Source organism: Thalassophryne amazonica, chromosome 20 (genome assembly GCF_902500255.1).
Source record: "Thalassophryne amazonica chromosome 20, fThaAma1.1, whole genome shotgun sequence".
Taxonomy (NCBI): domain Eukaryota; kingdom Metazoa; phylum Chordata; class Actinopteri; order Batrachoidiformes; family Batrachoididae; genus Thalassophryne; species Thalassophryne amazonica.
In genome coordinates, this window is record NC_047122.1 from 161,413 (window position 1) to 189,400 (window position 27,988).

The following is a 27,988-nucleotide window of genomic DNA, read 5'->3' on the forward strand; positions in this document are numbered from 1 at the left end:
GAGCAGCTACAACCGCATTTTCGCGCAGCAGCGGCGGAGACACTCAGCGGCTGCTGAAGAGGACAAACCGAAAAACGGCTCCGGTGGAGGAGGACTCAGTCCTGAAAGGACGTGATGGACTCTGCTAAAGCTGGTGAGTCTGAGTAGATAGAAATCGATGGTCTGAATTCAGACCACAGAAAGCAGCGGGATGTTCTGCTTGTTCGTTTGTTTGTGTGGTTCGGTTCCACCGTGTGCACCGGGACTCACATGGACCTGTTCGTGTCGGCATGTGCACCTCTGTTTATGCTCCCTGTACGTCGCCGCTGATTGGCCGACAGGCGTGGTGACGTCATCATTGCATAATTTGTGCGGGGAGGATGGCGCGAGGAGTCGCTGCGGGACACGTGAGGCGTCTGGCAGCAGCGCGCGCTGACCCAGTTTTCCCGTGAAAAGAGCATGCTCGCGCCACGGGGGGGCGGCGTCTTTAAAAAGAACAAAAGATATGAGCTGTGGTGTTTTTGGGACACACCATCATCCACCCAAGTGGCTTTTAGGATCTCATTGAAGAGTTCAGGTGGAAAATGCTGTCAGTCTATTTTTTTCTGAAATAGGGGAAAATACAATTGAAAACGTGAATTCTCAGCAAAACGCTTTGTGAATTAAAAGAAAAATGTCTTCATATTCTTTTATACGAGCGATGCGCTGCACAGCGGCACAAAATTCGCTCATGGTACAGGGAGTCCCAAACAGGAAGTGCCAAATTTTGAGTCCACAGTGAAACAGGAAGTGTCAAACACTTCCCGGATTGGCAGACAAGAGCCCATGGAATTTCACAGGAACTCAGTGGAAAGTTCACACTGAAACAGGAAGTGCCACATTTTGAGTCCACAGTAAAACAGGAAATGTCAAATGTTGAACACTTCCTGGCATAGGTGGAGGTAGAGCAGAGGCCACGGTTGCACTGGACTCCCCTGAAATCTGATTGGACACAGATGATTGACATGTCACCGCACCGCATGTCTGGTTGAAAAGAGCTGCATTTTGAAATCAGTGACTCACATTGACTGCTAGGTTCCTCATGTCCAGTAGTTGTTGCTGTGTATCACAAAAAGTTCGATTCCACTTTAGAAGAAAAATGTTTGCCTCAGATATGAACTGAACACATCATTTGAACCATGGCCTCCTAATGACACCAAACTTATAACGGTGATTTAATAACTATTTTATGCCAGAAATAAGGTCCAGGTTGTTAAAAGCAGCATTTCTCTTTTAATTCGGGTTGTCTTATATATGTGTGTGTCTCCAGTGATTTTTAAACGAATAGGCAGCTATTGATTAAATAACCTCTTAATTTTGCTGTCTGAGTGACACCAGGATCATGCATTTCACTTGTCACACAGTGTTTCTCAATTGCCCTCAAAACTATTGGAACACTTGACATTTCACACATTTAAATTTGTTTATGCGATTTCAAATACAAATAAATAAATTAGAGCTGAAACGATTAGTCAAGTAACTCGAATAATTCAATTACAAAAAATGTTTGAGGCAAATTCTGTGCCTCAAAGCTTTGTTTAATGTTGTTTTACATATGCCAGGCCTGTGTGTGGCGCTGTAACTACCCCAGAAAAACACATAGAAGAAGACTAGAGCAGGGGATGCCAAGTTCAGCCCTCGAGAGCCACATTCCCGACACTCTTAGTTGTCTCCCTGCTCCAACACACCTGAATCCAATGAAAGACTCGTTAGCAGACTTTTAATGAGCCTTTCATTGGATTCAGGTGTGTTGGAGCAGGGAGACAACTAAGAGTGTCGGGAATGTGGCTCTCGAGGACCGAACTTGGCCACCCCTGGACTAGAGCATGGATAAGCTGTGTAAGTGCTAACCAGGTTAGCACAATAGCTACAGCTTTCCAACGCAACACACAGAGTGAAATAAAGCCTTTTAGGGGAAAAATGGTCCACACTGATCATCCGAAACAGCTTACTGTGCATTTAAAGTGAAGCAGTGTGTCTGTATTTTTTTTTTTTTTTTTTTTACGCTGTTTCGTCCGCTGCCTGCTCTACATGGCGAGTGGCTGTTTGCGCGGCAGCCGGTGGCTGTCTCTCTCTGCCCGGTGTGAGCTTTAGGGATGGGTATCGAGAAGCGGTTCCTTTCGGGTATCGTTAAGAAATGATTCGATCCACCGACATCAATAAGCTTTGTGCTTAACGATTCTGTTATCGGTCCTTCAGAGTGGCCGTTGTTTTGGGGGGTGTTTGTCAGGAAAATGATAATTTCTCTACATTGATTACAGACCCTGCAGCGGGTCTGTGATCAACTTTTCTGCAGCGCGGCTTTGCTTTGAACCTTGAATCAATCGAAGCAGTGGTTCGCAGATCAAAGCAATGCTTCAATCTGTTGCTTCGTTTATACTTTCTTTCTTTCGCTTAATTTTCCCCCGCTAAAACCCTAAAGAGCATACGTCTGTGAGTATTATTTACCTTTTCTATGTTAAACTGACCTGTTATGGTCTTCTGAAACAGTTGATAAATGTATTTTATAACTTAAAAACGGGAGCGATGCTAATGCGTTAGCATGTCTATGGCGTTTTCAATGTTAAAACCTAGCATTACGCAGTTCCAGCCGTCATCACGTTTGGGTGCATTTGTTTTCAAATTGTAATATTTCTTAAATTTATTTTTGTTTATATATTAATAATCTAATGCTTATTATATACAATTTTAGAGAAAGAGACAAAAAGAACCTGAATAGAAACACAACAGAAAATATAAAAGCAACTAACAATGAACATAAAATAAATACATACATACATAAATAAATAAGTGTTTCCTGTGAACACCTAGTGACTCTTACACCTCCACTTCATCCCTGTTTTATTTAAGTTTAATGACAGTTTGTTTCAGTCAAACCATATTTTCAGTTTGTTAATTTCTTCACTGATTTCCTCCAGAACTATCTGACAAACTAGAAAACTGCTGCATCCTAGTAAGAGCAGAATACTACTGGAATGAATCTGAATAAGGAAAGTTGGGTTTTTTCCTTCACTAAATGGATGCTGCACTCACTCCAGTTTATTGTCTGGAATAGTCCCAGATTGCATTTCAGAGCTTCTAGAATTCAAACATTTTCATGCAGGTGGTGTTGGGGGTAATTTTGGGTTTCAGCTTTTTTTGTTTTTCACCACTTTCATCCCTGAATATGTCAATCGTGAGTCATTTTGTGCGGATTAAAGTTACTAACTGGGACTCCTGTCTCGTTGTGAGAAAGAAACGAGAATCGTCCTCCGTTCTGTTCACACAGCTCCAAATGCTGCGCGGCTCTCTGATGAGTCAAGTTAGAACGATAGAATCCAGTCAGAATTAATAACTTCAAAGTGAAACACCGTTTTGTTTCTTTTTGTTTATGTCCAGAGATCAAGGACACAGGGACCAATTTCATATTTATTTACTTTAATGCCGCGTTCACACCGGGCGCAACGCGAGCGACTGCAGCCACAGGTTGCCATGTAATCCCTATGTAAGGACGCGTTTTGGCGCCAAACCGCGCAGCGCGACGCAATGGAGGCGAGTGAAGCGATTTTGAGCATTTTGCGCGTTTGTGGCGCGATATTGCGTCACCTCACGTCGCGCTGCCCTCCTCCCCAAGTTCAAAAATCTGAACTTTTTTGTCTCATCGCGCTGCGATGACCAATCAGGGACTGAATATGTAGTGACGTGGAGATGTCTGGAGTTTGAAGATGTGAACATGTCCTGTGTCTGGTAGCAGCCTGTGAGCAGGACTTATGTCTCTTTTGTCCTTTATTTTACAATCATGACAGAGTTTTTGGAGCGAACAGCAGCATCACAGCAGCGGGGAGCGGAGTTTCTTTTTATTTTTATTTTACGTGCGCGCGTGTGCGTGCACGAATCGTCCTGGAGATTATTTTACTTATTAACTACACAGCTGTATAATAAAGCAAATGGTGACTGGTTTCTAAACACAATTATGACAGAGTTTTTGGAGCGAGCAGCAGCCCTACTTGCAGCAGCTGAAGCGGAGCGTTTTCCTTTTTTGTCTTTTTTACGTGCGCGCGCGAGCGAATCATCTGTAGAGAATATTTTATTAATTAACTACACAGATGTATAATAAAACAAATGGTGACTGGTTTCTAAACAATTATGCCAGAGTTTTTTGGGGGACGAGCGAGCTGCAGCAAGCAGCGGAGTTTCTTTTTTCTTTTCTTTTTTAATTGTTTACATGTGCGCGCGCAAACGGGACAGTTGATCCTCAAAATGGCCCTAATATAAATCTAAAGTTATCTTCCTTAAACTCAAACTGAAAGCAAATCTCTACAACTACATATAAATTAATTAAAAATCTAAAATCCAGCTTCCTGATGAAGTGGTGTAGAGGAGGATTTTCTTCAAAAGAAGACCTGAAGTTCAGCTCCAATTTGACAGAAAGTTCATTTGAGGTGAAAGACTAGATTTGATGTTTTGGTGAAAGAAACTTTTGTATTTCTTCATAATTGATGTAAATAAAGTCCAATACATATTCAGTGACTTGGAAATGTTCATGTTTCATCCCCTGACTTGTCTAAAGAAAACTGGCAATAAAACTGATTATTATTTACAGGTTTTATCAAGTTTTAGAGATTTGCTTTCAGTTTGAGTTTCAGGAAGATAATTTCAGAAATTTTATTTCTTTATTTTTTGTATTTCTTGTATTTAAAATGGCATAAACAAATTAAAATGTGTGAAATTCCAAGTGTCCCAATACTTTTGGAGGGCACAGTATCCTATCCTTATCAGTGTAAAATAAGTGTGGTATTATTACTGTTTGGTTTAAGAAGGTTTAATTTTCACTGTTGCTGCACTTTGTGTCAAATCATAGTCATATTGTATATCAGACTGATATGAAAATATTGTGACAATATAGTTTTTGGTGTGTGGGTGACAAGATGGCGCCGTTGTGTGTGGCCTGCCTTTAGCACTCGCTTCTTTTATCGTTTTTATTGTTTTTGCATTTTGTTGTATAGAATGTGTCACCGCTCCTGGTGTATGATCGCCACACTCTTATCAGCATTTGGGCTTCGCTGGAGAATCTAGATATTTCTGGCTCGGCGGACGGCCAGGGACACCGCTACCCCCGTCGCCTGTCTTAGCGTCCGTACCGGACTTTCTGCGCCGGCCTCTTATCGTGTTGCCTCGGCATCTGCGCCGCAGAGTACGCGGGAAGAGAGGAGGAGTCCGTGTTCGGCTCAGAGTGTGCCTGGCTGCTTCCTCCAGGCATGCTCCAGGACAATTCTTGGCCGGATTCTTCACACCATATGACGGCTATGTGACTTTTCGCTATCGGTGGCTCCGGCCGGTTGTCTGGGGTGCCGGGTCTCCACTTCTGCGTCACCGTCCTGTGAGCAGCTGCAGTCGTGGCTGCGTGCAGGAGAACCTGCGCCCGCTCAGTCGTGTCTCCCAGCAGACTGACGTGCGCTCAGTCCGTGTGGCGCTCATCAACACAAGGTCACTTACAAGTAAGACTTTCATTTTGAATGACTTTTTCTCCAGTCGTGATCTGGACTTTCCTCCTGTTAACGGAGACCTGACTGAAACCATGTGAAAATAGCGCCTTTTCTGAGCTCCTCCCCCCCCCGGCTGCTCGTTTTTCAGCTCCCCGCAAGCATCAGGTCGAGGCGGGGGTGTGGCCACGGTTTTTAAAGATAGTTTTAAATGCTGATGTTTATCTTCTAATGTCTACTCCACTTTTGAACTTCAGTTGTTTGTGATGGAGTTCGACTGTCCTGTGCTCTGTGCTGTTGTTTACCGTCCACCAACATTTAATAAGGATTTAATTCAGGAGTTTTCTGAGTTTCTGGCAGATTTTATCCCAAAATATGACAGATTTTTGGTCTGTGGTGATTTTAATATTCATATCTGTTGTCCTTCTATTCAGCTGGCTGATGATTTTAAAAGCCTCCTGAACTCTTTTGGTCTAACACAAGTTGTGGATGGACCAACACATAATCTTGGACACACCTTGGACCTGGTTATTTCTTTTGGGCTCTCAGTTTCACTTAAGGACATATCAGACGCTGCTATTTCAGATCACTTTCCTGTTATTTTTTTTTATTTCCTGTCTCTCGCCGCCGTTTGGTCACCTCCTCGACAGCGGGGGACTTTGCTGCTGCCTTCATGGACTCTCAGTTTTATGCCATGAATGGACTGGTTTCTCCATTACTCCCAGATAACATCCTCTCTTCTTTCCACTCTACATGCACAGTCATTTTGGACTCTGTTGCACCGATGCGCTGCAAATCCAGGAAATCAAAATCCGACCCCTGGTTAAATGCCACGACCCGTGCCCTCAGGCAACGCTGCAGACGGGCGGAGAGAAAATGGAAAAAGGACAAACTACAGGTGTCTCTGGGTTTTCTGAGGGACAGTCTGACTGACTATCAGAAGGCTGTGAAGGAGGCAAAAGCACAATATCTGTCTCATATTATTTCGAGCAGTTGTCATCGTCCCAGTGTGTTATTTCAGACTATAAACTCAGTTGTAAATCCACACACCTCTGTTTTGATGGACGCTACAACCACAACCTGTGAGGAGTTTCTTCAGTTTTTTATTGATAAGGTTTCATCAGTCAGACAGAACGCTGATCAGAGCTGTAATGTTGAGTTGTCTGCTCCTCGTGCACATTCTGCTGTGCTCAAACAGTTTGAGCCCATTTCTTTTGCATCTCTTACTGAAGTTGTAAAACACATAAAATCTACAAGTTGTCCTTCAGATGTTGTTCCAGCTAAGGTGCTGAAGGAGGTTTTTAATACTGTTGGGGCGGGTCTCCTAACTTTTATCAATGCTTGTCTTAGATCAGGGTCTGTTCCAGCTGCTTTTAAACATGCTGTGGTTCGACCTCTTCTTAAAAAACCTCACCTGGACTCGTCAGTCTTATCTAATTTTAGACCTGTCTCTAATCTGTCATTTCTGTCTAAGGTTTTAGAAAAGGTTGTCTTTTTACAGTTACAATCATTTTTAGAAGACAATTTCATCCTTGAAAAATTCCAGTCTGGGTTTAGATCGTGACACAGCACTGAGTCAGCACTTTTAAAAGTTCATAATGACATCACTTTGTCGGTGGATGCAGGGAATCCTGCTGTGCTGGTTCTGTTGGACCTCACAGCAGCCTTTGATACTGTGGATCACACAGTACTTGTTTCCTGGTTAGAACATTTTATTGGCATTCAGGGTACTGCACCTAAGTGGTTTAGATCATATTTGGCTGAAAGGAGCTTTTCTGTCATGATTGGGGACCTCTCCTCATCAACTGCTCCTCTGTGCTGTGGAGTGCTGCAGGGTTCTGTCCTTGGGCCGATTCTATTTTCTTTGTACATTCTGCCATTGGGGTCAATTATAACCCAGCACAATCTGTCCTTTCATTGTTATGCAGATGATCTGCAAATCTATCTGCCTGTGAGGACTAATGGGAGTGATGCTTTGTCATCATTATTTAATTGTATTTGTGATGTAAAGCAGTGGCTGTCCTAAAACTTCCTTTACCTGAATGATGGTAAAACTGAAATCATGGTGTTTGAGCGCTCTGGCATACCAAATGTGGTAACACCAAATTTTGGTGCTTTGGCTAACTATGTAAAACCAGCTGTCAAGAATTTGGCAGTGATATTTGACAATTGTTTGAGGTTCGATCAACAGATAAACTCTGTTGTCAAAGCAAGTTTTTTCCAACTTCGCCTTTTGGCTAAAATAAAGCACTTTCTCAGGAGACATGATCTTGAGACGCCATTCATGCTTTCATCAGCTCCAGACTTGATTATTGTAATGCACTTTATTCGGGCATTAATCATTCGTCTCTTGCACATCTCCAGTTGGTGCAGAATGCTGCTGCTCGTCTTTTAACAAACACTTTTAGACGTGAGCATATTGCGCCCGTCCTGTACTCACTCCACTGGCTTCCAGTTCGTTTTAGAATTGATTTTAAAATTTGCTCAGCATCTGTGCTGTATCATTCAGTCATCCTAAGACAAAGAAGATGTGGGTAGATGCTACTGTCAGTTTTTACTATTAGGATCATTTTCAATCAATCAATCAATCAATTTTTTTATATAGCGCCAAATCACAACAAACAGTTGCCCCAAGGCGCTTTATATTGTAAGGCAAGGCCATACAATAATTATGTAAAACCCCAACGGTCAAAACGACCCCCTGTGAGCAAGCACTTGGCTACAGTGGGAAGGAAAAACTCCCTTTTAACAGGAAGAAACCTCCAGCAGAACCAGGCTCAGGGAGGGGCCATAAAGGTCAAAACCCCATTTTTTTTAAATTTTGCTATTCATTTTTGCAGGCTAAAATTGATACATACCTTCACAAAAACACTTTTTAAAAAGAAGTTTGTTTCAAAGCAACATGGTGTTAAGTTTGGAGTCTGAAGCCCTGGTCCCACCGAATAATGAAGGATGAAGCCACACAGCATGTTTTCTTTGCCACCAGAGGGTTTCTTCAACTGTTGTGGGAGTTTCGTGGCTCTTAGAGGCGTTATCTTCAGTTAACGAGGCTCCTCTCTGAGCGTGGCACTAATTTCAAGAAGTTCAAAGTTTAGCGACAACAGCGTGGTGCAGTTTGTGTACGAGGTTGCTAAAAGAACGTTATCCGTGCACCTGGCAGATACCCAGGACCTGAGAGGCTGTTTTTGGAGCGGCTCTCCTCTCACACAATTCAACCTGCTCTGTGCACTGGACGCTTTGTCTAAAAATAATTATTTTGTAGCAGATTATAATCATTTTTTGCCAAACCTTGGATGCTGAAAAACACCTCTAATTGCTTCTGGAATCACAGAGGACTGTTTCATCTGGACACTTTTTTTCCTCTCTTTCCTGCTCCATGTGGAACAGCTTAAGGTAACTATTTTTAATGTTTTTGTAGCTTGATAAAACAGTTCCTAGCTGTAAAAGTATGTCTATGGTTGATTTAATATCTTGTTAATTGATCACATGAGCTCTGCTGTGTGTGCGACGCAGTGACTCATCACCCTCCAAATGAGCATTTAGGCAGAACGCTAGCTCACAAAAGAGTGATTTTTCAGTCAGTATTGGATGAACACAAAGTTAAAATGTGGCTGACTGCGTGAAAGTGGATGTGTGTTTAAAGCCGTGGAAGAAATAACTCCAGTGAAGCCGCTAAAAGCAGAACAAAGCTGTGCAGCCACACAGAAGGAGAGCGTGCAAAAGACCTATTTTGAAAGACATAACACAAAGTTAAAAGTTGTATCATGGTGACTTGTAAGCTGCGGAAGAAATAAAGAAATATATATTTTTTGAAAGTGATCTAGAAGTGTATATAATTAAAGCAGCCACTTTATTCTATATGCAGAACGGCACCATGCGCAGAAGAGCGATTTTGCAGAAATAAAGGGACGAACACAAAGTTTAAAGTGGGATCAAAAGTGGGGTAAAAAACTCTCCGCTGGCTGCTGTGCAGGGCTCAGCCTGCAGCCTGCTGCTCACTCTTCCCTCAAAAATGCTCCATTTGTTTTATTATACAACAAACGCGGCATTACAAACAGAGGAGAACAACATTTTTTGATGACGTTTTGTGTATGTGTTGGTCTCAGAAAGTCGAATTCTGCGCAACTTTTGTCCAAATTTGATAGATTTCTGTACAGTTATCTAATAAAAAAGGTGGATTCCAGTCGGGAATGCAAGTCTAGAGAGTTGTGTCAGAGCTCTATTGAGCTGAGTATTCCATTAACTTTAACTAGTAATGACTTCATGACTTTCTTTGCTAACAAAATTTTAACTATTAGAGAAAAAATTACTCATAACCATCCCAAAGACGTATCGTTATCTTTGGCTGCTTTCAGTGATGCCGGTATTTGGTTAGACTCTTTCTCTCCGATTGTTCTGTCTGAGTTATTTTCATTAGTTACTTCCTCTAAACCATCAACATGTTTATTAGACCCCATTCCTACCAGGCTGCTCAAGGAAGCCCTACCATTATTTAATGCTTTGATCTTAAATATGATCAATCTATCTTTGTTAGTTGGCTATGTACCACAGGCTTTTAAGGTGGCAGTAATTAAACCATTACTTAAAAAGCCATCACTTGACCCAGCTATCTTAGCTAATTATAGGCCAATCTCCAACCTTCCTTTTCTCTCAAAAATTCTTGAAAGGGTAGTTGTAAAACAGCTAACTGATCATCTGCAGAGGAATGGTCTATTTGAAGAGTTTCAGTCAGGTTTTAGAATTCATCATAGTACAGAAACAGCATTAATGAAGGTTACAAATGATCTTCTTATGGCCTCAGACAGTGGACTCATCTCTGTGCTTGTTCTGTTAGACCTCAGTGCTGCTTTTGATACTGTTGACCATAAAATTTTATTACAGAGATTAGAGCATGCCATAGGTATTAAGGGCACTGCGCTGCGGTGGTTTGAATCATATTTATCTAATAGATTACAATTTGTTCATGTAAATGGGGAATCTTCTTCACAGACTAAAGTTAATTATGGAGTTCCACAAGGTTCTGTGCTAGGACCAATTTTATTCACTTTATACATGCTTCCCTTAGGCAGTATTATTAGACGGTATTGCTTAAATTTTCATTGTTACGCAGATGATACCCAGCTTTATCTATCCATGAAGCCAGAGGACACACACCAATTAGCTAAACTGCAGGATTGTCTTACAGACATAAAGACATGGATGACCTCTAATTTCCTGCTTTTAAACTCAGATAAAACTGAAGTTATTGTACTTGGCCCCACAAATCTTAGAAACATGGTGTCTAACCAGATCCTTACTCTGGATGGCATTACCCTGACCTCTAGTAATACTGTGAGAAATCTTGGAGTCATTTTTGATCAGGATATGTCATTCAATGCACATATTAAGCAAATATGTAGGACTGCTTTTTTGCATTTACGCAATATCTCTAAAATTAGAAAGGTCTTGTCTCAGAGTGATGCTGAAAAACTAATTCATGCATTTATTTCCTCTAGGCTGGACTATTGTAATTCATTATTATCAGGTTGTCCTAAAAGTTCTCTGAAAAGCCTTCAGTTAATTCAAAATGCTGCAGCTAGAGTACTGACGGGGACTAGAAGGAGAGAGCATATCTCACCCATATTGGCCTCTCTTCATTGGCTCCCTGTTAATTCTAGAATAGAATTTAAAATTCTTCTTCTTACTTATAAGTTTTTGAATAATCAGGTCCCATCTTATCTTAGGGACCTCATAGTACCATATCACCCCAATAGAGCGCTTCGCTCTCAGACTGCAGGCTTACTTGTAGTTCCTAGGGTTTGTAAGAGTAGAATGGGAGGCAGAGCCTTCAGCTTTCAGGCTCCTCTCCTGTGGAACCAGCTCCCAATTCAGATCAGGGAGACAGACACCCTCTCTACTTTTAAGATTAGGCTTAAAACTTTCCTTTTTGCTAAAGCTTATAGTTAGGGCTGGATCAGGTGACCCTAAACCATCCCTTAGTTATGCTGCTATAGACGTAGACTGCTGGGGGTTCCCATGATGCACTATTTCTTTCTCCTTTTGCTCTGTATTCACCACTCTGCATTTAATCATTAGTGATCGATCTCTGCTCCCCTCCACAGCATGTCTTTTTCCTGGTTCTCTCCCTCAGCCCCAACCAGTCCCAGCAGAATCAATCAATCAATCAATTTTTTTTTATATAGCGCCAAATCACAACAAACAGTTGCCCCAAGGCGCTTTATATTGTAAGGCAAGGCCATACAATAATTATGTAAAACCCCAACGGTCAAAACGACCCCCTGTGAGCAAGCACTTGGCTACAGTGGGAAGGAAAAAACTCCCTTTTAACAGGAAGAAACCTCCAGCAGAACCAGGCTCAGGGAGGGGCAGTCTTCTGCTGGGACTGGTTGGGGCTGAGGGAGAGAACCAGGAAAAAGACATGCTGTGGAGGGGAGCAGAGATCGATCACTAATGATTAAATGCAGAGTGGTGCATACAGAGCAAAAAGAAAAAGAAACAGTGCATCATGGGAACCCCCCAGCAGTCTACGTCTATAGCAGCATAACTAAGGGATGGTTCAGGGTCACCTGATCCAGCCCTAACTATAAGCTTTAGCAAAAAGGAAAGTTTTAAGCCTAATCTTAAAAGTAGAGAGGGTGTCTGTCTCCCTGATCTGAATTGGGAGCTGGTTCCACAGGAGAGGAGCCTGAAAGCTGAAGGCTCTGCCTCCCATTCTACTCTTACAAACCCTAGGAACTACAAGTAAGCCTGCAGTCTGAGAGCGAAGCGCTCTATTGGGGTAATATGGTACTACGAGGTCCCTAAGATAAGATGGGACCTGATTATTCAAAACCTTATAAGTAAGAAGAAGAATTTTAAATTCTATTCTAGAATTAACAGGAAGCCAATGAAGAGAGGCCAATATGGGTGAGATATGCTCTCTCCTTCTAGTCCCCGTCAGTACTCTAGCTGCAGCATTTTGAATTAACTGAAGGCTTTTTAGGGAACTTTTAGGACAACCTGATAATAATGAATTACAATAGTCCAGCCTAGAGGAAATAAATGCATGAATTAGTTTTTCAGCATCACTCTGAGACAAGACCTTTCTGATTTTAGAGATATTGCGTAAATGCAAAAAAGCAGTCCTACATATTTGTTTAATATGCACTTTGAATGACATATCCTGATCAAAAATGACTCCAAGATTTCTCACAGTATTACTAGAGGTCAGGGTAATGCCATCCAGAGTAAGGATCTGGTTAGACACCATGTTTCTAAGATTTGTGGGGCCAAGTACAATAACTTCAGTTTTATCTGAGTTTAAAAGCAGGAAATTAGAGGTCATCCATGTCTTTATGTCTGTAAGACAATCCTGCAGTTTAGCTAATTGGTGTGTGTCCTCTGGCTTCATGGATAGATAAAGCTGGGTATCATCTGCGTAACAATGAAAATTTAAGCAATACCGTCTAATAATACTGCCTAAGGGAAGCATGTATAAAGTGAATAAAATTGGTCCTAGCACAGAACCTTGTGGAACTCCATAATTAACTTTAGTCTGTGAAGAAGATTCCCCATTTACATGAACAAATTGTAATCTATTAGACAAATATGATTCAAACCACCGCAGCGCAGTGCCTTTAATACCTATGGCATGCTCTAATCTCTGTAATAAAATTTTATGGTCAACAGTATCAAAAGCAGCACTGAGATCTAACAGAACAAGCACAGAGATGAGTCCACTGTCCGAGGCCATAAGAAGATCATTTGTAACCTTCACTAATGCTGTTTCTGTACTATGATGAATTCTAAAACCTGACTGAAACTCTTCAAATAGACCATTCCTCTGCAGATGATCAGTTAGCTGTTTTACAACTACCCTTTCAAGAATTTTTGAGAGAAAAGGAAGGTTGGAGATTGGCCTATAATTAGCTAAGATAGCTGGGTCAAGTGATGGCTTTTTAAGTAATGGTTTAATTACTGCCACCTTAAAAGCCTGTGGTACATAGCCAACTAACAAAGATAGATTGATCATATTTAAGATCGAAGCATTAAATAATGGTAGGGCTTCCTTGAGCAGCCTGGTAGGAATGGGGTCTAATAAACATGTTGATGGTTTGGATGAAGTAACTAATGAGAATAACTCAGACAGAACAATCGGAGAGAAAGAGTCTAACCAAATACCGGCATCACTGAAAGCAGCCAAAGATAACGATACGTCTTTGGGATGGTTATGAGTAATTTTTTCTCTAATAGTTAAAATTTTGTTAGCAAAGAAAGTCATGAAGTCATTACTAGTTAAAGTTAATGGAATACTCAGCTCAATAGAGCTCTGACTCTTTGTCAGCCTGGCTACAGTGCTGAAAAGAAACCTGGGGTTGTTCTTATTTTCTTCAATTAGTGATGAGTAGAAAGATGTCCTAGCTTTACGAAGGGCTTTTTTATAGAGCAACAGACTCTTTTTCCAGGCTAAGTGAAGATCTTCTAAATTAGTGAGACGCCATTTCCTCTCCAACTTACGGGTTATCTGCTTTAAGCTACGAGTTTGTGAGTTATACCACGGAGTCAGACACTTCTGATTTAAAGCTCTCTTTTTCAGAGGAGCTACAGCATCCAAAGTTGTCTTCAATGAGGATGTAAAACTATTGACGAGATACTCTATCTCCCTTCCAGAGTTTAGGTAGCTACTCTGCACTGTGTTGGTATATGGCATTAGAGAACATAAAGAAGGAATCATATCCTTAAACCTAGTTACAGCGCTTTCTGAAAGACTTCTAGTGTAATGAAACTTATTCCCCACTGCTGGGTAGTCCATCAGAGTAAATGTAAATGTTATTAAGAAATGATCAGACAGAAGGGAGTTATCAGGGAATACTGTTAAGTCTTCTATTTCCATACCATAAGTCAGAACAAGATCTAAGATATGATTAAAGTGGTGGGTGGACTCATTTACTTTTTGAGCAAAGCCAATAGAGTCTAATAATAGATTAAATGCAGTGTTGAGGCTGTCATTCTCAGCATCTGTGTGGATGTTAAAATCGCCCACTATAATTATCTTATCTGAGCTAAGCACTAAGTCAGACAAAAGGTCTGAAAATTCACAGAGAAACTCACAGTAACGACCAGGTGGACGATAGATAATAACAAATAAAACTGGTTTTTGGGACTTCCAATTTGGATGGACAAGACTAAGAGACAAGCTTTCAAATGAATTAAAGCTCTGTCTGGGTTTTGGATTAATTAATAAGCTGGAATGGAAGATTGCTGCTAATCCTCCACCCCGGCCCGTGCTACGAGCATTCTGACAGTTAGTGTGACTCGGGGGTGTTGACTCATTTAAACTAACATATTCATCCTGCTGTAACCAGGTTTCTGTTAGGCAGAATAAATCAATATGTTGATCAATTATTATATCATTTACCAACAGGGACTTAGAAGAGAGAGACCTAATGTTTAATAGACCACATTTAACTGTTTTAGTCTGTGGTGCAGTTGAAGGTGCTATATTATTTTTTCTTTTTGAATTTTTATGCTTAAATAGATTTTTGCTGGTTATTGGTAGTCTGGGAGCAGGCACCGTCTCTACGGGGATGGGGTAATGAGGGGATGGCAGGGGGAGAGAAGCTGCAGAGAGGTGTGTAAGACTACAACTCTGCTTCCTGGTCCCAACCCTGGATAGTCACGGTTTGGAGGATTTAAGAAAATTGGCCAGATTTCTAGAAATGAGAGCTGCTCCATCCAAAGTGGGATGGCTGCCGTCTCTCCTAACAAGACCAGGTTTTCCCCAGAAGCTTTGCCAATTATCTATGAAGCCCACCTCATTTTTTGGACACCACTCAGACAGCCAGCAATTCAAGGAGAACATGCGGCTAAACATGTCACTCCCGGTCTGATTGGGGAGGGGCCCAGAGAAAACTACAGAGTCCGACATTGTTTTTGCAAAGTTACACACCGATTCAATGTTAATTTTAGTGACCTCCGATTGGCGTAACCGGGTGTCATTACTGCCGACGTGAATTACAATCTTACCAAATTTACGCTTAGCCTTAGCCAGCAGTTTCAAATTTCCTTCAATGTCGCCTGCTCTGGCCCCCGGAAGACAATTGACTATGGTTGCTGGTGTCGCTAACTTCACATTTCTCAAAACAGAGTCGCCAATAACCAGAGTTTGATCCTCGGCGGGTGTATCGTCGAGTGGGGAAAAACGGTTAAAGATGTGAACGGGTTGGCGGTGTACACGGGGCTTCTGTTTAGGGCTACGCTTCCTCCTCACAGTCACCCAGTCGGCCTGCTTTCCCGGCTGCTCGGGATCTGCCAGGGGGGAACTAACGGCGGCTAAGCTACCTTGGTCCGCACCGACTACAGGGGCCTTGCTAGCTGTAGAATTTTCCACGGTGCGGAGCCGAGTCTCCAATTCGCCCAGCCTGGCCTCCAAAGCTACGAATAAGCTACACTTATTACAAGTACCATTACTGCTAAAGGAGGCCGAGGAATAACTAAACATTTCACACCCAGAGCAGAAAAGTGCGGGAGAGACAGGAGAAGCCGCCATGCTAAATCGGCTAAGAGCTAGTAGCTACGCTAAGCTAGCGGATTCCTAAAAACACGCAAAGCGAATAATGTGTAAATAATTTAGAGGTGATTCAGCAGAAGGAGTGCTTTAGTTAAGGCACGTAAAGATTACACTGGGAAACAAATCGTAATCTAGATAACTAGATCAATCTAACTGCGCAGATCAAACAGCTAACAGATACAGAAAAACACCGCTGTGCTCCGGAACAAGAAGTGATACAATACCGCAGTGAGAGCCGACCACCAGTAGAGTCAAGTAAAAAAGTAAAAAAAAAAAAAAATAAAAAGGTAAAAAAGTAAAAAAGTCTTGAAAAAGACTATTAGTTCAAAGTCCAAAGCAGCAGGTAGCAGTCTCTGTGTAAAGACTGCCCCTCCCTGAGCCTGGTTCTGCTGGAGGTTTCTTCCTGTTAAAAGGGAGTTTTTCCTTCCCACTGTAGCCAAGTGCTTGCTCACAGGGGGTCGTTTTGACCGTTGGGGTTTTACATAATTATTGTATGGCCTTGCCTTACAATATAAAGCGCCTTGGGGCAACTGTTTGTTGTGATTTGGCGCTATATAAAAAAAAAAATTGATTGATTGAATTGATTGTGTGCCCGCCCCCAAAGTAGGGTGCCATGGGTACCCGGGTAACCGCTAAAATCGAACCCTGAGGTTTGGACCAAACTCATGCCTAAATGTGTGCCAACATGGTGTTATCATTGCTGTTAAACAGTCAGTGGGTTATGCCCATTGATATTATAAAAAGTAGACGTCACATTTAGGGATGGGTATCGAGAACCGGTTCCTTTCGGGTATCGTTAATAAATGATTCGATCCACCAACATCAATAAGCTTTTTGCTTAACGATTCCGTTATTGGTCCTTCAGAGTGGCTGTTGTTTTTGGGGGTGTTTGTCAGGAAAATTTCTCTACATTGATTACAGACCCTGCAGCGGGTCCGTAGTCAACTTTTCTGCAGCGCGGCTTTGCTTTGAAGCTTGAACCAATCGAAGCAGTGGTTCACAGATTGAAGCAATGCTTCAATCTATTGCTTTGTTTATTCATTTTTTTCCTTTCACTTTATTTTCATTTTCCCCTGCTAAAACCCTAAAGAGCATACGTCTGAGTATTATTTACCTTTTTTATATTAAACTGACCTGTTATGTTCGTCTGAACCAGTTGATAAATATATTTTATAACAAAAACGGGAGCGATGCCAACATGTTAGCATGTCTGTGGCATTTTCAATGTTAAAGTTAGCATTAAGCAGTTGCAGCTGTCATCACGTTTGGGTACATTTGTTTTCTGTATAATAAGCATTTGTTGTCGTAATAGAGTCATGTATTACAAATTGTAATTTTTTTTTATTTATTTTTGTTTATATATTAATAATCTAATGATTAGTTATTATATACAATTTTAGAGGAGACAAAAAGAACCTGAATAAAAACACAACAGAAAATATAAAATCAACTAACAATGAACATACATACATAAATAAATACATACAGAAATAATTGTTTTGTGTGAACACCTAGTGACTCTTACACCTCCACTTCATCACTGTTTTAAGTTTGACAGTTTGTTTCAGTCAAACCACATTTTCAGTGTGTTAATTTCTTCAGTGATTTCCTCCAGAACTATCTGCCAAACTAGAAAACTGCTGCATCCTAGTAAGAGCAGAATACTACTGGAATGAATTTAAATAAGGAAAGTTGGGTTTTTTCCTCACTAAATGGATGCTGCACTCACTCCAGTTTATTGTCTGGAATAGTCCCAGATTGCATTTCAGATCTTCTAGAATTCAAACATTTTCATGCGGGTGGTGTTGGGGGGTAATTTTGGGTTTCAGCTTTTTTTGTTTTTCACCACTTTCATCCCTGAATATGTCAATCATGAGTCACTTTTGTGCGGATTAAAGTCACTAACTGGGACTCCTGTCTTGTTGAGAGAAAGAAACGAGAATCGTCCTCCGTTCCGTTCACACAGCTCCAAACACTGCGCGGCTCTCTGATGAGTTAATTTAGAATGATAGAGTCCAGTCAGAATTAATAACTTCAAAGCGAAACACCATTTTGTTCATTCTTATTTATGTCCAGAGATCAAGGATACAGTGACCAATTTCATGTTTATTTACTTTAAGACTCAATGAAATACATAGAAAACCTGTAAAGCCTACTTTTAGTACAAAATTCACAAGAGGTATCAATAAGGGAATCAATAAGGAATTGGATCGATAATCAGAATCGATAATGGCATCGATATCGGTAAAATGTTATCAACAAGGGTGCAATTTAGAACTAGAAATTGGGGGGGACAAAGTGTGAGGCCCGTAGAGTGGAAGCCCATAGGCCGGGGGTCTGGGGGCCGCTTTAGGCCCCAGAAGCCAGCGGTTTCTAGATTAGCTCAGATGCATTCTGAGCATCCAGACCATAAAGTGGACACCATTTGACTCATACAATTTGAAACTGTGGATATAAGTACTTTATTCTGAGAATAGCCAGCATCGATTTTATTAACATCCTGGTGTAAATAAGGTATCACCACATGTGTAGAACTCAAAAAGAATGATAGGTTGAGTTTTCATTTAAAAAACAACTGCAATGTGGTAAAATATATTCATAAATATGAAAGAAGAGGCTCTTAATAATTATTAACTATCGCATACTGTATTTTTTTCTCAGGATTTGTTTTTGCATAACTTCGAAAAAACAACAGATCATAAGTTTAGGATAAATTACTTATCATGAATTTAATTTTCGAAGTGGCGCTAATGACAACACTCATACTGAACATAATTTCACTTGCATAGACTGATTTTGGAGATCAAGCAATAATTGCAGATGGACTTTCTGAGGTCCCAGATAGCTTTTCTGATTTCCTTTTCTAAGTTTCAGAATTTTGTAAATTAGCATTTGGTCCATTGATACTTCTGTGTAGACACTCGTCCCTAGAGGCAACTATCTGGGCAAATGCAGTCCCAGAAAATTCTGAATGTGACAAACAAGAAACAGGTGTAAACAAGTCAATGCTGCTAAAAATACAAACTTGCAGAAACAAAGATACTATTCTGACATGGTTTTGCACATAAGACTGACAGAGCATGTTTCAAGTACACACATATATCAAATCAAATCAATTTTATTTATATAGCGCCAAATGACAACAAACAGTTGCCCCAAGGTGCTTTATATTATAAGGCAAAAGCCATACAATAATTATAGAAAAACCCCAACGGTCAAAACGACCTCCTGTGAGCAAGCACTTGGTGACAGTGGGAAGGAAAACTCCCTTTTAACAGGAAGAAACCTCCAGCAGAACCAGGCTCAGGGAGGGGCAGTCTTCTGCTGGGACTGGTTGGGGCTGAAGGGAGAGAATCAGGAAAAAGACATGCTGTGGAGAGGAGCAGAGATCAATCACTAATGATTAAATGCAGAGTGGTGCATACAGAGCAAAAAGAGAAAGAAACAGTGCATCATGGGAACCCCCCAGCAGTCTACGTCTATAGCAGCATAACTAAGGGATGGTTCAGGGTCACCCGATCCAGCCCTAACTATAAGCTTTAGCAAAAAGGAAAGTTTTAAGCCTAATCTTAAAAGTAGAGAGGGTGTCTGTCTCCCTGATCTGAATTGGGAGCTGGTTCCACAGGAGAGGAGCCTGAAAGCTGAAGGCTCTGCCTCCCATTCTACTCTTACAAACCCTAGGAACTACAAGTAAGCCTGCAGTCTGAGAGCGAAGCGCTCTATTGGGGTGATATGGTACTATGAGGTCCCTAAGATAAGATGGGACATGATTATTTAAAACCTTATAAGTAAGAAGAAGAATTTTAAATTCTATTCTAGAATTAACAGGAAGCCAATGAAGAGAGGCCAATATGGGTGAGATATGCTCTCTCCTTCTAGTCCCCGTCAGTACTCTAGCTGCAGCATTTTGAATTAACTGAAGGCTTTTCAGGGAACTTTTAGGACAACCTGATAATAATGAATTACAATAGTCCAGCCTAAATAAATGCATGAATTAGTTTTTCAGCATCACTCTGAGACAAGACCTTTCTAATTTTAGAGATATTGCGTAAATGCAAAAAAGCAGTCTTACATATTTGTTTAATATGCGTTTTGAATGACATATCCTGATCAAAAATGACTCCAAGATTTCTCACAGTATTACTAGAGGTCAGGGTAATGCCATCCAGAGTAAGGATCTGGTTAGACACCATGTTTCTAAGATTTGTGGGGCCAAGTACAATAACTTCAGTTTTATCTGAGTTTAAAAGCAGGAAATTAGAGGTCATCCATGTCCTTATGTCTGTAAGACAATCCTGCAGTTTAGCTAATTGGTGTGTGTCCTCTGGCTTCATGGATAGATAAAGCTGGGTATTGTCTGCGTAACAATGAAAATTTAAGCAATGCCGTCTAATAATACTGCCTAAGGGAAGCATGTATAAAGTGAATAAAATTGGTCCTTAGAAGATGGGGCAATTGCTCGTGTCCCTTTGTCCCTGTTCTGTCTTCTGAACTAATGAACCTTTGACTTGCACCAGGTCACCGCCTGACTATGGATGTGTTCACCACTCTGTGTTTACACTTTAGGAAAAAAACATATTTTTTTATTACACAGTGAGCTGCAAATAATGACTGAAAAATATTATCTTATTTCTATTAACTGTGGGACAGGACACATGTCCTCTTCTTAAAAGTGCGATTGACATGTTTAATTGTAATGAAATAAAAATGGGCTTTTTACAACAATGTTAAACAGTAGAAAATGTAAGTCAGAGATGTTCAGTATCCACTAACGACTGGTGTCTTAGACCGAACGGTGCCCCGCTAAAAATGAGTCATTTCAGACCACAGCAGGTCGTCTGAGTCTGACTCTCCGAGTTGGACTCTCGTCACCCAAAGCAATCAAACAGAATAACGTGATTATTAAGCATCAGATGACAAAGTAAAATCAGTTTAAGCAGAAACAAGGTGATTAATTGCCTCAAGGACTCGAGTTGTGAAAATAGCAAGGTGATGGGATCAGTATTTTTTTGAGAAATCAGTCATTTTTGAAAACAAGCCTGTTTATGTTGCACTTCCACAATAAGAGCCTGTATTTCAAAATAAATGCCTGTGAGGTTGCTGCAGACCTGACAGATTTCATCAGCCTGTCTGTCCTCTAACGTCCCAGAGAGCAGGTTCGAATCTGACGCTGGTGTGCAGTTCAGATGACGTGTGCAGAAACATAACTTGGGTCTGAACAAAAACCACACACGTGTCCTTGTCTGCCTGTAAAGTGCATGTAGGGGGTGTGTCTGTGCTCACAGTGTGTTTCTGTCCACCAGGAGGCGTAATAACCTACATCAGCTCCTCCAGCCCTGAGTCCTGCCTCAGCGACTCCTCCAATGGCAGCCTCCAGTTGGGTCAGCTGACGGAGCCCACACACCCCCCCGCTGGTCAAAATCTGCACCGAGGCCAGAAAAGTGGACGCGCTGCCTCTGCTGCAAAATGTGGCATTATAAGTAAGACGAAGTCAAAGTCTTTGATTGATCAGACTGTGATCGACCCGCTCTGTAGTGAAGCGTTAATCAGTGATTGCAACTTAACCAGTTAACAAGTCCATCGCAGATTAAAACCTATAGAGTTCATCAGGAGTATAGTCAGTCAGGCAGCATCAGCCTGAGCTGTCCTACGTGCATGAACACATGAAGGTGTACGTTGGTGTTCCTGTGATGATGTCATCAGGCCGTGGCAGCGGTACTAAATGCTTTTTCCTGTCTGTGTCAGAAATGAAGGGTCTGGTGCTGCTGTGCAAAGTGTGCGGCGACGTGGCCTCCGGTTTTCACTACGGCGTTCACGCCTGCGAGGGCTGCAAGGTGAGGACCGTGCACGTGCACATGCACACTAACGCTCACAGCACATCGCTGCTCATTCATGACCGGAGTGTTTAAATGTGGTTTCTGCAGAGTTTCCTTCACGTGTACGACAGCAAGAGACCAAACGTGAAACATCTCATTGTTACAGAAAGAAATCAGTCGTTAAAATGATTCTGTTTATTTATTCTTATTTATTTAAAGAATGCTGTGTAGTCAGGAAAACTAGAGTGTTTGTAAGATTACAGCCCAAATCAGGATTCCACAAAAACCCTGTTCCACACAGGCAGGCGGGGGGGGGTCCTTATTCCAAAACTCATCAATGTTTCTGAATTTTCATGTGATGATGTCAGCTGATGTCTCTGTGCGCCTCTGGACCACAGTGAGGACACGCGGGTTGGCACACGTGTGTGTTGTGCTCATGTGAGACGCAGTTTTCGCACCTCAGCTGGTTTTGCTTGATGGAGACGCGTCCTGTGTTCTTGTGTCTGTGAACGCACAGGGCTTCTTCAGGAGGAGCATCCAGCAGAACATCCAGTACAAGAAGTGCCTTAAGAACGAGAGCTGCCCCGTCATGAGGAGCAACAGGAACCGCTGCCAACAGTGCCGCTTCCAGAAGTGCCTGATGGTGGGCATGTCCAGAGACTGTGAGTGTCCACACCGCGCTCCGTTCCAACGTTATTGTGCCGGGCTGAATTTATATTAACGAACGAGATGAAGTTGACCAAACGAAACGTGAAATATCTTCATGCTGTCGGCAATGAAATAGTATACAAATAATGAATGTTTGAGTTCAATGGTACGAATATTTCATAAGGTGAAAGCTGGAATAAACCATTCAACAAGGTGAAGCCTCGTTGAATGGTTTATTCCAGGTTTCACCAAATTAAATAGTTGTTCCATTGAAAGATGTAAAAACATTCATTTGTTTTATATAACGGCTAAAATAGATCCTCGTCATTTGACATTTTATTCATTTATAAACAACAGAAAAGGGACTTACATTTTGGTGTTCCACTGCTGCTAAACTGTCCAACAGTAACTTTAAACTGGAGTCCAAATTGTGACGTGTTGTGCAGTGATGCTGTGCACTGACTTCAGACTTCCATTAAAAAAAAAAAAGACTTTGTGTAGTTCCTCAGTTCAGCCAAAAATCACATCAGCTTTTCATGTGAACAGCTCTTCATGCATCCAGACAGCTTACAGTGGAGTGGATTTTGTGTGTGTCAGCGTCAATTAAATCATTGTGTCGTCCCCCGCGCGCAAGCGCAGATACGCAATCTGGTTGGCGCTTGTGCGTGCATACTACCAAAACAAGACTGTGTGTGGCAAAAAAAAAAATCACATCAGAAAGTAGTCCAACTTTTCATTCCAGCTTCCTGCTAACAGCCTCCAGACAGCACAGTGGATTTGTTTTGTGTGTGTGCGCGTGTGCATTGGTACAAAACGTACGGAACCAAATTTGCACGGTAAATGCAACACAACACAAATGGGACGAATAATCCATGTCACGTGACATACAAAGCGCCAATCAGACAACAAGGATCCACTCAGCCGTTATATAAAACGTTAAAGAAAAATGCAGGAATCAATTTTTTTCTCCATTTTCCATATTGTCCCAACTTTTCTGATGTGGGTTTGTTGTTAACCATCAGTTAATGATGATTCGTGTCCTATATTTAGTTAAAAAAAACCTTGAATAGCGTAATGAAGTAGATGTTTGTGTTCAGTGAGAGTGGACTGATTCACTGTAGGTAACTGCAACTCTTATTCTCTGTTCCCATTTACTACAGTTCAGGGTCACAGGGGGGCCACAGCTCGCCCCTGTGGTCAAAGAGCGTGCGTTGGGTTCACCCTGGACAGGTCATCAGTCTGTCCCAGGGTCACGTACAGACAGACAAACACATTCACACCTACAGACAGTTTAAAGTTTCCAGTTCTCCAAACGTGCATGTCTTTGGAAGCGGGAGGAAGTCGGAGCAGCCGGTGGCACCGAGCAGCATCTGACTCATTAAAACGGAGAAACACGGAGTCAGTTAACATGAAGAGAACATGCACACTCCACACAGAAAGGTCCCAGGCGGGAAGCGATCCTATGATCTTCTTGCTGTGAGGAAACAGTGCTAACCGCTAGTCCACTGAGCTGCCCTACCTCACTAGCTTTGACAAAGGAAACTTTCTGCCAGTGCTGCTTCAAGTTGAACCCTACTGATGCAGTTGTTGTTTCTCTCCTCAGCTGTGCGCTTTGGTCGCATCCCAAAGCGGGAGAAACAGCGCATGCTGCTAGAGATGCAGAGTGCCATGAACAACATGATGAGCAGCGATCAGATGCACACCATCCAGCTCTCCAAACCGCCTCTGCCATCCACCTTGGAAGCCACCTGTGAGGACACTGGCCCCGCCTCTTCCTGCTCACCAGCCTCCTCACCTCGCTCCAGCCAGTCAGACTCTAGCTCAGACCCTGAACCCCCAGGAGGCATGGACACCAGCCCCAGTTCAGCCTCGTCAAGCTCATCGGACAGCGGGGAGGAGGAATTGATCAGCTCGGTGACCCAGGTCCACCAGGAGACCTTCATGTACAACCAGGAGCAGAACACCTTGCCCCTGCCAGGCCTCCATAGCTCTGCCAGGAATACCACTAACCATCTTACGGAGGAGAGACAGGATGCTTGGAACCACCGCAACAACCTGGTAACAATTGCAGCCCAGGACCACTCCTCCAGCCTCCAGGAGGTCAATGTTACCGCCCGCTGCCCTTTCAGGTTACCCAACAACAATGACCACCTCCCAGCCTTTACACAGGAACCTCTGAAAGTTCCGTCCATTGAGGCCCCGACTCCCACAGCCTATCACCTGTGGCGAGGAAGCAACAGGATGCATCTGGTAGGGCAAATTCAGGCAGAATGACCATCATTATGTGTTGATGAATCACTGAATGAATGAATTTATTCGGCACACAGTTCAACCACAAAAAATTCATAACAAAACAACTTTACAAAGATCCCGTGTGACTGAAAGGGTGGGGGCAGAAGCAAAGCTTCTAAATGCCCACCCCTTACACTAAAAATAAGAATTTTATACAAGCATGCAACCATAAACACAATTTTCAGAATACTACCAGACAAGCACTGTCACACAACACACAATCCCAGAAGCAATAACAAAAACAATAAACACAAAAGGACATTGACATCTGTCCTGGAGTTGAATGTCTTCTCTGTATTCCATCTCTCTGTCCTGCACTCAGTTGTGTCCGATGAACACATCTCCTCACGTGGACCCTCGCAAATCAGGCCACAGTGTGTGGGAGGAGTTTTCTCACAGCTTCTCCCCCGCAGTCAGGGAGGTCGTGGAGTTTGCTAAGAAGATTCCAGGCTTCAGAGACCTGTCCCAGCATGACCAGGTCAGCCTGCTGAAGGCCGGCACCTTTGAGGTAATCTCCTTTTGTCTTTTGTGATACAGAGCATAAAGATTGGAGATCAAATTCCCAACCAACTGCTTCACCAAAAGCTTCATGACTTGTGGCTTCATTGAACAGCTCATTAGGTGCTACTGACACCAACTGGTCAAATAATGTATAGCACACTATGATATTACAGGCTGGAAGTCCATATAGCACAATTTCTGCAGGAAATTTAACAGCAAGTTTTATTATATAACAGCCATTATTGACTATAGCAGGGGTGGCCAAGTTCAGTCCTCGAGAGCCACCTTCCTGACACTCTTAGTTGTCTCCCTGCTCCAACACACCTGAATCCAATGAAAGGCTCATTAAAAGTCTGCTAACAAGTCTTTCATTGGATTCAGGTGTGTTGGAGCAGGGAGACAACTAAGAGTGTCAGGAATGTGGCTCTCGAGGACCGAACTTGGCCACCCCTGGACTATAGAGATGGAAAACCCAGCTAACTTATCCACATTATGTTTTCTGTTATTCAAGTATTTCACGCTGAGTAAGTACATGTACACAAATGAATATAGTATTCATAAATATTGTGTGATCTGTCTGCTTTTATTGCAAAGTATCACTTATTATTGGGAACTATAGTCAAAAATATGACTTTGACCAGTGTGTTGTCTGTGGGGATCCATGGGCCCTAGATTGGGTAGTGTTTATAAAATAGGTAGCTGACATTTTTCAAGGGTGGTAATAAATTAAGCAAAGTTCCTATAATAATTTGGAGAGGTGTGTGAGTCCAGAAGGTAATTATCAATGTCCGTTGTTCAGTGTTGTTAGCTAATATCTGTAGTTTTTCCAAAAGTATTAGTCCTGTCAATGTTCCATTTTCACGGTGTTCATCCTTAACCCGAAATACATAAACATACCAAACAGCAAATGTCAGCTCTCCCCAGTTTTTCCGTGATCGTAGGTGCACGCGAACACAGAGGCCACGTGGCTTTTAATATATAGTTTTGAAGTTCTGTCCTAATGATGGCAGACAGCTGGTCAACTGAGGTGAACAAGTAAACCTGTTCTGGTCAGTTAAATGTTTCCTTGAGCATGAGATTCTTATTTTTTTAAACAGTCACTGTTCCTGTACGTTCGTTGGTGAGATGCGCGTTGCCTTCATGGGTGTTGGACTTTTGTTTGTTTTGTTTGAGGAGTTGATGATCGACGGTGACGTTTGTTCCCGACAGGTTCTGGTTGTTCGCTTTGCCTCGCTGTTTGACGTGAAGGATCACACCGTCACCTTTCTGGGCGGTAAGAAGTACAGCGTGGACACTCTGAGGGCCATGGGCGCCGGAGACCTCCTCAACTCCATGTTTGACTTCAGTGAGAAGCTCCTCAGTCTTGACTTCAGTGAGGAGGAGATGAGCCTCTTCACTGCCGTGGTTCTGGTCTCTGCAGGTTGGTTTGTTTCCTACTTTCTTGGTTTTATGTGTTCAGCCTGACCGCTGAAGGTTTGAACGCCGTTACACCGCTGTTTGAACCGGACTCAGATTTTCCATCATGGACGATCACCTCAAACAGAAGCCTTTAAAATGACTTATATACGGGTTTGTGATTTCTTGCTCGGGTTACTCGGTCTCGCTCTCCCTGTGGGGGTGGGGTGGAGGGTCATTTGGATTACTTGGTCTCCTTCTGTTGAGATGTTACGTGTGCTCTTTATTAACAGCCCTCCACAGTGAACCTTAAGTGTTCTTCAGGTCCTCTGTCCTCGTCTTGTTTGGGTTTGGGCTCAGATGGCACATGCTCAGTGTGTCGGTGTGGTTTGACTGTGATGTGACTAAGCCGCTGTGGTTTTGGTCTGACAGTCCTAACTGTTGCCTGCCGCCCTGCAGATTGCTCTGGCCTGGAGAACGTGAACTCGGTGGAGGCGCTGCAGGACACGCTGATCCGCGCGCTACGAAGCCTCATCACCAAGAATCACCCGAACGAGTCGGCCGTCTTCACCAAGCTGCTGCTCAAACTACCCGACTTACGCTCCATCAACAATATGCACTCGGAGCAGCTGCTGGCCTTCAAGGTCCATTCCTGAGCTTTCCACCTCCAGTACTTTATGTCAGCGTGAGTGAGAGTGGACTCGAACAGGTCTGTGGGTAGTTTTCTAGGCGGAAGATGACCATGAAGGTTCTTGTACTGTGGGCTTCAAAGGCCTGTGTGACGGAAACAGACACACAGACAGACATGCTGATGCACGTGTCGGCTGTGTGCAGCAGCAGCGTGTGTGCAGATGTTGGAAGCACTTTTTGTACAGTGTAGATGGTATTTCAGCATTCATAGTGCAAAGCGTGACTACTTTGACTTGTACTTGTGAATAAACCCTTTTTAGGAATGTAATGGTGCAGATAACTTTGAGTAGATGCTGATGTCATGAAAAGACTAAGAAGAATTACAGATTGTCTGTTTAAAAAACAAAAAAACAAACCAACATTAAAGCTGCTAAATGTCCCAACGTTAGCGTTTGTACTCTGATCACCAAAAAACAAATGAATACTGAGTCTTATTTCAGGCTGATGTTGCAGTTGTGTATCTGCTGTGTTTATGGGTCTTTATTATTTAAGTTAAAGGGGGATTTCTATGAATTCGGTGGTGTCACCCACAGAGACATGACGAAACAAACAAAATCTCAACTCTTGTATGTTTTTTTTTTTTTGTCCTGGATTGTGTTTTGGTTGAAAATGGGGAC

At 42.3% G+C, this 27,988-nt stretch overlaps 1 protein-coding gene across 1 annotated transcript; it reads left to right on the forward strand.

The window, feature by feature from the left end:
* The first annotated feature begins 5 nt into the window (after nt 1-5).
* Nucleotides 6-27,972, forward strand: nr1d2b (nuclear receptor subfamily 1, group D, member 2b). Its single transcript, XM_034161397.1, has 8 exons — nt 6-133; nt 21,333-21,509; nt 21,775-21,863; nt 22,363-22,507; nt 24,097-24,743; nt 25,108-25,293; nt 26,496-26,706; nt 27,141-27,972. Exons 1-8 carry the CDS (start codon nt 115-117, stop codon nt 27,335-27,337), a joined length of 1,671 nt encoding a protein of 556 aa, XP_034017288.1. The 5' UTR covers nt 6-114; the 3' UTR covers nt 27,338-27,972.
* Nucleotides 27,973-27,988: the final 16 nt, after the last annotated feature.

What these genes read in the sequence shown, in the direction of transcription:
- nr1d2b (XM_034161397.1), top strand. An exon ending in TGCAAAATGTGGCATTATAA is followed by an intron (nt 21,510 to 21,774) that starts GTAAGACGAAGT and finishes TGTCTGTGTCAG; the next exon opens with AAATGAAGGGTCTGGTGCTG. An exon ending in GAAGCAACAGGATGCATCTG is followed by an intron (nt 24,744 to 25,107) that starts GTAGGGCAAATT and finishes TCCTGCACTCAG; the next exon opens with TTGTGTCCGATGAACACATC.